At 38.6% G+C, this 12718-nt stretch overlaps 1 protein-coding gene across 4 annotated transcripts in view; it reads right to left on the bottom strand.

The window, feature by feature from the left end:
• GAB1 (GRB2 associated binding protein 1) overlaps positions 1-11922 on the bottom strand; it is a 97033-nt gene extending 85111 nt beyond the window's left edge. For 2 of the 4 annotated variants that reach the window (XM_007428844.3, XM_007428842.4), the window contains exon 1: positions 11342-11917. In XM_007428844.3, coding sequence (XP_007428906.1) covers positions 11342-11413 — 72 coding nt within the window. In that variant the 5' untranslated portion in view covers positions 11414-11917. Of the gene's footprint in view, positions 1-11341 lie in introns of all 4 variants that reach the window. The other 2 variants (XM_007428843.3, XM_007428841.3) reach the window with 2 other exon arrangements.
• Between the last annotated feature and the right edge of the window lie 796 nt (positions 11923-12718).

Genomic DNA, 12718 nt, shown 5'->3' on the forward strand with positions numbered 1-12718 from the left:
GAAGTAAAAGGAAGAAATAGAAAGTTAGTTTATTTGATCAAGGTTAAAATAGATGTGTTGTTATCTCTGGTAACCCTTAATGGACTTTTGCTGACATCAGGACTGAAATGACAAGGTTTTATAGATTTGTTTATTGATAAGAGATAGGAAAGAAGGATCATTTGTTGTATTTTAAGAGAAGGTGATAAGTTACTAAAATTGTATATACTTGTGATGAAGGGGGAAGTTGTTTCTTTATATATTTCTTTCCTTTTTCTTTCCTATATTCTTATTTTTATTTTATTTTCTATTTTTCTTTGTTTTTTCCTGAACTATTTTTTTCTTTTTTTTAGTTTGTATTAGTTTTTATCTTTTTAAAATTACTATTAAAAAATAAAGTCAGCTGGAACATCTGGCATATCCCTTTCCATGTAGAGCTTTAACCTGTGTTAAATGATACTAAGCATTATTTTGCTAGTATGCAAAATTAAGGATATTATATGATAGTTTGCACACTCTGTTAAGACTCTCTTCTTTGGTATTGGTACTGACCTCTTCCAATATGACAGCCACTGGGTCATTTTCCAGATCTACTGCGATAGTTTAGTTAAAATCTTTAAAAATTCTTCTTCAGTTGCTTGCCATTTTTCTGTGGATCAATTCTTCTAGCCTTCCAACTTGGTAATGACCAGAATGCTGATCTAACTTTACCTTTCAGTATTAAAGCTTCTTGTAAGTATAGAATATATTCTAAGGGATCTTGAATGTTGGCATGTCTATTGTACGGAATTTCATTCTACTTCTTCCATCTTTGTTTAATCTTCTTTGAATGTTACTATCAGCATCCTGCAGTGTACCAGTTTGATATGGGAACCTCCAAAATCTTTCCTTGTTTTTCCATGTCTGTTTCCATCTTCAATGTCTTTACAGAAGTTACTGTAATACTGCCTCTTGTCTCTTCTAACAGCTCTCTGAAATTCTTTGTTAAGTTCCTTCCTGAGATTGTTTTTCTTGGCTTGGGCTTCTCTGCTCTTCTTGGCAATTTCTATCATTTTCTGACACGCAGTTTGCTTTCTTCTTTTTCCTGGTCTTTGACAGTCTCTTTTCACATTCATCATTAACTTATTTGATTTCATTCCACAGTTCCTCTGTTTTTTATCAATGAGGTTCAGGACTTCAAAGTAATTCCTGATGTTCTCTTTGAAAACGGTGATTTTATGCCCAAGATCATATTATAAAAACTGGTTGGCTTTCTTCTCTTTTAGTTTGACTTGAAGCCTGACATGAACAGTTTGTGATGTATTTCACAGTCAGCCCCTTTCCTGTAATAACTGAGCTTCTCCACCTCCTTTTACCATAACAGAGATGGGGAGAAGAACCAGGGGCTTGGCTTTATTTCATTGTAGAGCTTAGGTGTCATGGTATTAGACCATCAGATGCTGCCCCAACCAAAAGTAAATCTTTTCCCAGGCATGAATCTCAACCTTCTCATTAGCAAGTTTATGAAGATGAAAGTAGTAATATTATAAGAATTCCAGCCTTTAGAACAAAAATATGTCTGCGAACATGAGGGCAGTGATTTTCTGATTCTTTTTTCCACATCTAAATGTGTTTTTTTCCTCAGACACCAGGTGTTCTGTGGTAGTGAGCTATTTAGGTAATGGTCACTTGGGTTTTTATCAGGCTGAGAACCAGCCATTATGTATGGTTTCACCCCTCAGAGGAAAAATGCAAACCAATTCTGCAAGCCTTCTGCATCAGTTGAGCAATGATGTAGCACAAGGCCTACCACATCTGGGCTGCAAAAATCCAAAGGACAAGAAGATAACAGCAAGAAACTAACATTATCTGTATCTTGTGGATAAATAGAATTTTGCAGCGAAGATCTGGTAGACCTACTCAACACAGGACCTTAGCCCGAATCAATTCCACAGGTTGGGTTTCTCAAGGACTCAGACCTAGTATCACCATCTTATAAGAACAGCACTGATGCTGTGCTAAATTTCAAAACAATAAAAGCAGAGAGGTAAAGAATAATGTCTTAGAAATGAAAGTCTATTTGAAAGTAACCAAGTCTCCCTAGATGTCCTTGCAGGCTTGATGAGCATTAGGTGAGTTTAGACACTTAACAGAATATCTTTGGATAATCTTGAAGCAGCTCAGATGTAATGGACACCAGTTGAGTAAGGGTAGCACAGCTCCAGCTTCAAGTATAACCTGTCTACTTGAAGGAAAGACTGAACATGAATGTAGTAATAAAATATATGAACAAATAGCCAACCTGGAGAGCTTGCACATCAGTAGATCTTTATATGGATTCAACATTTAAGTAGGACAATTTCTTTCCTGCAGCTAGAAGAGCATAGCACCTGCTTTTCTCAAGAAAAGAACTACTTTCTCACAACCTATCTCTAAATTATCTTTGTATATTTCAGTTCAAATATTTCCCAGATTTTGTTTTGAACAATGGCTAGTATTCTGGAAACACTGTTTAATTCTAATACAAATAACTTCCCCTTTAGTGTATAATATTAAACCATTGGTAAGGCACAAAATATTTCCTTATGAAGCCTGTTATCTAGAGCTCAAAAAATGAGATGAAATATCTAGATCTTGTCATTTCAAAGATGAATAACAGATGTGAATGACTCTTTCCTGTTGAAGATTCATACATGGAAGCTGCATTTCAGATTTTTTAAAAACTGTTTAAAAACTCTATCTGTTAACACATTTTCTTTGAGAACTTTCACCCAGGGGATGCTTTCTATATATGTGTTCAACACTGTAACATTGAGCAATAGCCTGTATGCAAATAATAATCAACTGACTAAACTCATATTTCATTTTCATCATAATGCTCCATCGCATTCAGGGAAATCAAGTGGGGTGTGTATGTGCATCTATGTCAGAAAAACAGAAAGAGAGAGAGAGAGAGAGAGAGAGAGAGAGAGAAGGGCAAGCCCACATTATCACATAAGGAACAACCCACATGAAAGCCTACATCATCTGTTAAGTAAAAGAGGCGTCACATACTTGATCTTAGAATAAAGAGCCCACAGATGAAACTTTTTCTGCAACATCCATTGTCCAACATGACTAGACAGTCTTGAAAAGAGCTGAAAAACTAACACACAACAATGCTATTTCCATGTTAAGGAATGTGCCGTCTCAGCGAACAAGAGAGTTTCATGCAACTTAAAATGTCAGATCAACTGTAACTCATTAAAATATTTATGCAGGAAAAACAGTAGGGTGCTATAAAAAGAATAACATTTTGGTTTTTTTCTTTGTAATTTGCAATTTAAACATTTCTATCCCAAGGGCAAAGCTTCCTTCCAGTGAACTGTACCTCTCAAATGTCACAAGAATAGAGCAAGTAATTCCACTGTAAAAATGGCCTCAGAAATTATTCTTGTTTAAATAAGGAGAAAGAAATCAGATCACAGGAGTCTAAAAATAGTTGTCAAAATCCGACCTAAAAGTGCAGATTGCAATCATTTACATACATGTTGAATAATAAAAATGATACTCAAAATAATCATGGCAATAAGGAATTCTCCCCCCCCCCAATTGCCAGACCAGAATTATGCAATCATTTTTTCCATAAAAAGTTAAAAGGCTGCCTATTCCTGAATGAATCCGCAAAGGCATTCAGAATCAAAGGTGGTTCCTTTCCAGGTTTACTCTTGCTTCTGAGGTAAGGCAGGCAGAAACTAGAAAGAGGCCTTTTCAGCTGCATTTATTTATGGAACATCTGAGCATAAGATTGCGTCTAGTGTCTTCTTCACTAAGCTTCTGATACCAAGTTCACATATTATGGTTACATAAAACTTTTCATTCATGTTTTTGTGATTCAAGAATTTTGATCTGCCTTTTTTAAGGTAAAATAGGCAGACAGTTCCTAGCTCTATCAATCAAAAGGCCTTCTGCAGCTATTCCACTTTTGGGAGGAGAACAGAAGAGACAGTAGAATTGTGGAAAAACAAGTGAGAGTTATAAGGCAAAGACAGTACTATTATCTGCACCAATCCTGGTAAAATCCTATGAACTAAGCAAAGCAATTTCACAATAATCGCTTTATCTGAAAACACCTATGTTTATTTACCAATATTGTCTTTATTCTTCAGATATGCTGATTAGGGACATATAAATCTTAAAGGGGTCCTTTGCTCAAAGCCAAGCAATGTTCTGAAGCTCCTTTGCAAAGCAATAGGACCCCTTTCATGACTAGGTTGCATTATTTTGTTCTTCCACCCAGCCCCTACAACACTTGCGTAAGTTGGGAAAGGCTTCTGCGTATGTCCCGTATCAACATAAAACCTCTTCTAGCTTTTGTACTCGCTACTGGCCACTGGCAAAGACTGGGAGACACTTTGAGGCTACATGAAGTACTTTACTGAGCATACCTCATTGTCTCTTTGCTTTATCAAAAAGAATCACGTCACCTACGCAACACAAACCTATTCTTCAAGGCAAACTTTGCACAGGCCTAATGTAGTTACTTGATTTTATTTTACTTTACCTGGTGGGATGCACTTCATTCTCATCTGGCCTTTAATTACACCAACAAACATACAATTGTAGCATATTTTGCTCCTGGGCAGTCAGAAGGAAATAAAAATTGCAAATGAGTTTCCAGACAGATTTTCAAATCTGTATTTCATCCAGAACAAAGTGGCAAAGAAACAGCCATATTAAAAGCTACTGTACAAAGGGAGAAAAGCACAGCTTACCTATTTTGTAAAACAAAGCCAATGGCTTGGAGCACTAAAGACTGAAGAGCCAAGGCTATAGCCACTGTAATGTCCCTAATGTACTTTTGAAGGAAGGTAAGGTAAAGAGGGGCACCTTGGAGCACACCAGGGTGCAGGTTTCCCCTTTCTTCTATAGTGACTTGCAGACTTTCAAGTCTGCTGTAGCCAAATTAACTTGAGCTAAAATTGGAGTGTTTCCAGATAAGATTTATCATCAAAAAAAAAAAAAAAGACTTAGAAATTTATGCAATTATACTTAGGGGTAGAAGGGACAGTGTTCCAGATATCTTCTCTTTCTGTGCTTTCGTGTTTTCCCATTGCTTCCCTTGTTAGTAACTTCAAAAGTCTGGGGGAGGGGGCCTGAATAACTGCATATGATACTAGTAAAAATCATCTTTATAAAAAGCTGGTAGAATGAATCTCTCCCAGTCATTTTGAAAGCATTCAAGGACGGCACTGAGCACATATGTAATAAATGATGTCTGTGTAAGGTAGAGTAGAACTTTTCTTATGAAAACTCTGTGAATTTAAGAACTCAGGCTTTCCAAGGTTCTCAGTCCTGTTCAGGACTTCTAAGAGTGGAAAATGCTCTCTGATGCATAAAACCATTCTCTAATAATGGAACTTATTCAACAATAAGTCAGTTTTACATCCACCTTGTAAACTCATGTGGCCATTAACTTCCTAAAATCTTATCTGTTGATTATTTAATATTCTTTATTCAATAGCAGTTGGATAAACTAGCTTTACTGCATCATACAAGGGTGTACGGTGGCCATATCTCTTTTTTGAAACTAGGTTTTCTGATTCTAGTTGGTACCTTGTTTTTCTAAGAGCATCTTGTGACAAATCAAGGGGAAAAATATAAAGAGCCAACTGTTATTTTAAAAAACTATTACTTTAGAAAAAACCTAGTAAAATCAAATTACAGTTATCTTAAAATACCACATATACAAAATTACAAAAAAAAAAAAGGGGGGGGACAAATCCTATTATGAACCCAGAAAACCAGGAACGTTATAAGGACTATCACAAAATTTGTGTCTCTGAGAGACAGTACTTAGAACATGCACTTAGAGATTTCCATTCTATTAAGAAATAAATTTACTCTCTTAAGATAAACACAGATTATTTAGACCACTAGTTCCCAACCTTTTATTTACATGAAGTAGTCTTCACCATCAAGAACCTTAAACGATAAACAAGGGATCAGTGATGAGGCATCTGTGGCACCATTGTTCACTTAAATTTTCCACAGCTTGTATTGATAAAACTTCAAACTAAAAGAAAAACAAGTTGACAAAAATAACTGGTCACAATCTTGGGAGGTTTCAATGTTCCCACCTGTATTACTATGAGATACAGAGACTAACACCCCAATCTTGCTAGATTTGACAATTTCCTGGGAATTACCTGCACCATGGACCATCTACAGTGCCCTTATAGAACCACTAATAATCCCTCAACCATAGGTTGGGAACCAATAATCTAAAGAGAAAAAGGGGGAGTGGTATGGAGACAAGACCTTTTCTGATAGCTCCTCTGCAGTTATAGAAAATTAGGGCACTGAGGCATAAAGAGAAAAAGAGGAAAAATAAGCCCTTAAAGAGGAAGCATTTATTAGTTCCAAAAAGATGTCCCTTCATATTCAAAGTATAAAACTTCTCTATCATATTTCAGACCAGTGGTAAGAATATTACAGGTTTATCTAGCCTACTTTGCTTTTAGCCACAATCTTTAGATGAACTGAAAGAATTATCAGCCAAGAAATTTACTCTGAGAGCCAAAATGAACTAACCTCAAATCATATCACATAAAAAATTGTCTTTCTGGTTACCGCAAGTTTTTATCATTTCAGCAGTATAATCTGAGTGAAAAGATTTTTTTTTCCTTATTAAATGATTAAGAAATCTTTTCCAGTCTAATCCAAAGTATCCAAAGATCTGCCACTAAAACTAGATTTATCTTTTTCCCATCTGTGTTTCAAACAGAAGGAGAGAGGGGAAAAAAAACTGCAATACATCCTGGCCCCATAAGACTGGGAAATACATTCTTAAAAGGCAATGTTAGGTCTTCAGATAGGATGCTGAATGCTCACTGTCTGGCAAATGGCATTTTCAGATACGTTACCTGCTTAGCTATAAAGACAGAGCCACAATGTATCAAGTGCATGAGTAAAAGTAGTGGTCAGAAGAATGATTTAAATTTTCTTTAGACTGACAAATGGAATTTTTTGGAAGAAACTGCCTCTTTTGTGCAAGACTACTCTGTAATCTGCTTGTCCGAAACATTAAAAAAGTACAGAATAGTTTTTGCATGAATTTTGAAAGAAGCTAGTAAGCGCTTAGAACTGCAGTTGGAATGACTCCTCCTTCAGGGACAATGTTCAAAAGAGTACAGAAAATCCAATAAACTTGGAAGGATGCCTCCTTCAAAGACAATGTTCAAAGAGTACAGAACATTCAAGAAACTAGGAAGCATAAGAGGACCAATTTCACAAAACTAGAAAGAAACTAGAAAGCATAAGAGAAAACAAACAAAACCTGTGAACAGAAGGTATAGTCTATAACAAATGAACAAAACTGAGTGTATGCCTCTACCCTTCTAATTTGAAACAAGAATTAGAGATGGAAAAAAGTAAAAGCAGTTAAAAGGAGGAACCGGCATAATAACAAATGACAGCAAGTTGGCTTATTAGATGCTCTGTTTCTACATGGAACAATTAACCATGGAACTCACTACACAGTAATAAAAAATTACTCTAAATATTGCCCTGATCTGGTGCATGATATGAGCAATTGGGACCAGTGACCACAATGCTCCCGCGTTTAATATATATGTAAATGGAACACTGAACAATGGAAATGCCAACTCAGTTATATTTGATTTCAAAAGAGAGAACTTGCAAAAACCAAATTAGTAAGAAATTGAAACTCATTGTGCACCAAGAGTCAAACTTCTCTAAGGCTTCATGAAAGCGACTTTAAAATGATATTAGAACCCCATATAGAATGTATAATAATTGATAAAAGTATAAATGAATCATAGAGGATACATGTCAACGAGGAAAGCAATAAAAGGGAAAAGGGAAAGTCTTGTCCAAGTGAGGAAAGTTAAAAGAAGCATCAATGCTGACAAAACAAATGCATATTGACAACAAGCCAAGCAAAAACACAACAAAAGGGGTTCAAAATCACATTGCTATAATTGTTGCAATGACCAATTCTGTTTCAATATAGTTAAAGCAGGAAATCAGCTAAGGATGTAGTCTGTCTGTGAACTGGAATCCAGTTTAGGATGTTGTCCAAGTATCTAGCTATAAACAGAATACTGGCAAAAAACGGAGAAGCAGAATTCTTTAAAACAATTACTGGACAAATACTTGCCTGAACTGCTTCCCAGAGGGAAGCTAAAATAGCAAGTTACATTACAGTGACACAAGAATTGAATAGACATATCCTTAAGACTACAATCCTTTATCTATTTTTCTAAGAATATGGACTAAATGAGTAGGCATGCACATGTCAAAACTCAGGATCTTCTTACAAAACTATGTAAGGTGGGCAAAATCAGTTCTCTCCCCAGAGGACAATACCACTGTTGCACCAAGACAGAACGGGGAAAAAGAATTTCCAAAGAACTAAGAAACTACAGGCACGTTAGCCCAACTTTTCTTCCTGTAATTTGTTAGCCAGTATTAGTACATCTACAGCTATTAATTTTGTAGAACAATCCTGCTGAATGAGAATATCTTAAAGTGTAACTTTGGTCCATTAATTTTTTTACACAATAATGCATAACTGTATTAAGGCTTAGCTACCTATATTTGTAATTCAGACTTACTACTTTGCAACATCTGCATTCCTACACGATACCAGTTTTAGAGGGGTAGCCATGTTACTTCTAACAGCAAAAATAATTAATTACACCTTAAACACTAACATTTATTATCATGTATATTTCGTGCATCACAGTCAACTACACCAGATGTATTGAAAGACTGTAGCTATTACATGTTGTTTCTATGCAATACCAGTTATTTCTATTCCTTTTTGATATAAGAATGCAGAACTAAAGGATAACACCATCACTAATTCTTTAAATGGCAACTGATGAAATTCAGTCTTTGAAAATCCCAAAGCAATGTTTGCACATTGTAATATTATGTTCTGTCTAATATGTAGCTTGGAGCCCCTTTATCTACTAGCCATTGCACTTTCTACGTGATCCAATATAATCATGTATTTGTTTAAACTGCACAAGAATATGCAAACAGGATGGAACAAAAGTTGGCCAGTTCTATCCTAAGACCTAATATAATAATTAAGGTATTTTTATACATATTTCTACTGAACTCCATAATGAAGTAGAAAAGGGAAAATAGTATGAATACTTAACATACTTCAGCAGCAGGCCAATTTAATTGAACAATTCAATTTAGTTAAATTCAACAAATTAATTGAAAGATTCCCTAACACAGAAGGCTTTTTCCACTGGAATAAAGTCACCTTTTACTCCAATCAAATACTCCACCAAAGAGGTTAAATGCTCATAGCATTTATTCCACGTTCAGCCTGATTAAGTGACTGCAGTGAGAGCAGTTCACCAGCCCTTTTTGACTTTTTCCCAACAATCTCACATCCTGGTCTACACATGCCTATAACTCTACCAGTGTTATTTCAAATCACCATTAATAACTATTTAGAACTGCCTGAGCTCAATCTCACTTAATTTGAGGAAAAACAAAATCTGAGAACTCTCCCTGGTAGGAATTAGCCTTGTTTTACTTTATCTCATTATTTCAGTCTAAGAAAATATTAAAGGGATTAAACAGAACATAAGAATTGTTAGGCACTTCTTACACTTATATCTTCTGAGAACAATTAAATAACTACATAATTACTATATTCTTGTGCATTTTTAAATTATCTATGTTATATTAATAAGAGTGGTACCATACAGCCAGCAAGGCAGTGCAAGATAAACAATATTTTGTTTAACCAGAAACAGCAATTGGCAGGCAAGTACCATTTATTAGTCCAGAAGTTTATATTACTGGATTCCTTTAAAAACCAAGTACCACAGACTAGCATCAAGAGCAAAACAACAGGCTATCCTTAAAATACATATACACCTTTTCATATTATTGTTTCCTTTGATGACACCATCCAGATGTTTTAGACTGCCTGGGTGCAAATTTTAGAAGTTGTAGACCAAGGTATCTGGAGGTCAGTGGTTTGGGTAAAGTTATTCTATCTGAAGGTTCTGATTAACCACGTGAATAAATTGGTTGGTAGAATTTGATGTGCTGTAATCAAGTAATTTATGTCCCAATGTTAGGAGTATCTAGTTTGTAAAATGTTTTTCCTGGAAGTCAGGGAAAAGATACAGAACAGATCCCTATTTCTGGAACATAAAATTATATTGAATGTCAAGCAAACATACTTTCTTTGCTTTTGCGTAACAGTCTAATGCTTCCAGAAGTACTCTGTTTTCATATCTGAATGACACTTGGGTAAGCACAATGCAACAAATTAGTTACAGGCCCTAATGCAAAACAGATACACAATTTCTATGGAAACATTATAGATGAAGGCAAAATCAATGGTGTTGATGTAGAGTTTTTTATTTTTCTATGACTGTATAGTTCAAAGACGTCAAATTTGCATGAATTGACCCATTTGTAAACAGATATGAGAGGAAGATTGTTTTAAAAGTCACACAAGAACCAGGGAATTTGTATTACCCTGATTCTTTTACACTTCAGAATCACTGCATTCCTAAGGATCAACACATTCTTCAAACACACATAAGTGTAACACCTCCAAAGTCAGCTAACCATTTCATTCAGAGAAAACAAACATGCTCATGTGTTACACTAAATGTCGAATACATTGTAACATCATAACTGCTTCATGCAACACAATGGAACTATGTATGCATGTAGCTTCAACAAGCAAGCATAGTCAATGCATGTGGCCATCAATATACAGGTTGCTTTTCTCCTTTCCTACGTTCCTTGTGCTTCCCATTGCAGAAGGCAGCTAAAACACTGATTGTCTTCCAAAACAGAACGATGAAAATCATTATTAGACAGATATCACATGCGGAACAACTTCTGGAAGGTCCAAGAACAAATATATCTGCAGATTTCGATAGGATCTTTCCCTCCCCACCCCCCTCTTTTTAAAGCGACCAAGCCGTCCAGTTCCGTCTTGAGTGCTTGTGAGACTTTCTCCCCCCCCCCTTTTTTTAAGATATATGTGTTCCGGAAAACTTCGTCCGCTCTTCACCAACCCTCCGCCGCAAAGGGCAATAAATCAGAAGATAAAAGTTGGGTCTGTTCAGGGCCTTGCAAACCCCAGCAAGAACAAAACTGCGCACTTGGCATTACGAAAAGTACACGGAGAGGTAGCCGACCGTTGAGAGCCCGGGCAGCGAATAACTACCGCAGGGACGAAGGGCAAGAAAAGAAGGGGGAAAGCGCGGAGGCAGCAAGGAGAGATGAAGCCAGTAACGAGACAGAAAATACTGGAGAGAGCGGCTAGAAGCGGAGAAGGGCGCTTCCTGCAAGCAGAAGAACCCGCCAAGCCACTGGAGACACTTACATAGCGCTTCAACTTCTTCTCCGGGGGCGACTTTCGGAGCCAGCCCTGGCAGACCACCTCCCCGCCGCTCATGGCTGCGTCGCGCCCCGAGGAGCGAGGGGGGCTGTTTCTTCGGCAGCTGCGACGGCCGGGCCGGGCCGGGCCGAGCAAACAGCCCAAGAGAACACAACAGGAGCGCCGCGCCGCGCCGCGCCTGTCTGCCGGCCTCCTCCGGCAGCTACTCTGGGGGAAGGGAAAGAGGAGGGAGAAGCGCAGGAGAGGGAGGAGACGACCGGGAAAGGGAGAGAGAGAGAGAGAAAGGCAGGGAGGGCCGAAGGGTGTGTGTGGGGCTTGTATGTGACTATAACGCGGGTGCTACGAGCGGAGACAGCCCAGATAAGCAGAAACACCCGCCCCTCTTCCCCAGACGCAAACGAGGTGTACGCCTTTCCAACTTTCAGCTACCGCGACCCAGCTCCAAGCAGCTGCACGGAAGCCCAGCGTCGGGGAAGCCCTCCCGGCTTGGTGCTCTACAGAGCAGGAACCTCCCACTGGCTTTAATGAAGCGTGAGGCGGAGGGCTTCCCTCGGCTCGGCAAGGCTGGAGTCCGCCTGCTGCAACTCCCTTTGCCCGTGGCCAGCGCAGCGGGGAAGGGAGGAGGAACCTGGCAGTTGTGCTCCATTTCTTTTGCTCGTCTCCCGCCCCTCGCCTCTTCTGCAAGCGCCCCTCTGGGGCCGTTTTGAGTTACGGCGCAAGGCTTCGCTGCTGGAAGGCTGCGCTCGACGTTCAGCGGCGCCCGAGCCCGACGACAGCCCTTGCCCGGAATGTCGGGGTGGACCAGGAGGCGGGGACGGTGCTCCCCGGGCTAGCTACGTGCGCGGGGCGCCCTGAACCACAAACCAGCCAGCTGCAGTAGAGCCCAGCGTGGTTGGTGTATGGTACAGCGCGTCCTGCGGACTCAGACAACTGAGTTTGGTTAACATGAGTAAGCGTGTCTTGTGAACCCAACCTGTCTGTCTGTCTGGACTTAATCATTATTTGTTGAATGCACCCATTGTCTACATTCACATAGTACGCTAATCCGTTAAATCGTCGATTACAAACAAGAGTGTGTACACTCCTTTAAATCAAATCAAATCCAAACCACCACATTGTGGTTTAGCACAGTGCATGAGCTTACCAAGTGTTTTACTATCTTATTATCTGTCTTACTAAGGCAAAGATCCTGCATGTACTGTAAGTTTCCTGCCCTTCTAGCCGGTTCTCCTGCAAGCCCTACCGAGCCCTGCACCAATCAATCGCTGACTCTTTTTACCCTCACCGCTGTAAATCTCCTTTCCTTCATCCCCCAAGTTGGCCTCTGTGTACTGTACTCTGCGTCCAAAGCTGAGGTTCTCT

Source organism: Python bivittatus, unplaced genomic scaffold (genome assembly GCF_059951505.1).
Source record: "Python bivittatus isolate LINGU-HERP-01145 unplaced genomic scaffold, Pbiv_v1 ctg000070_np1212, whole genome shotgun sequence".
Lineage (NCBI taxonomy): Eukaryota > Metazoa > Chordata > Lepidosauria > Squamata > Pythonidae > Python > Python bivittatus.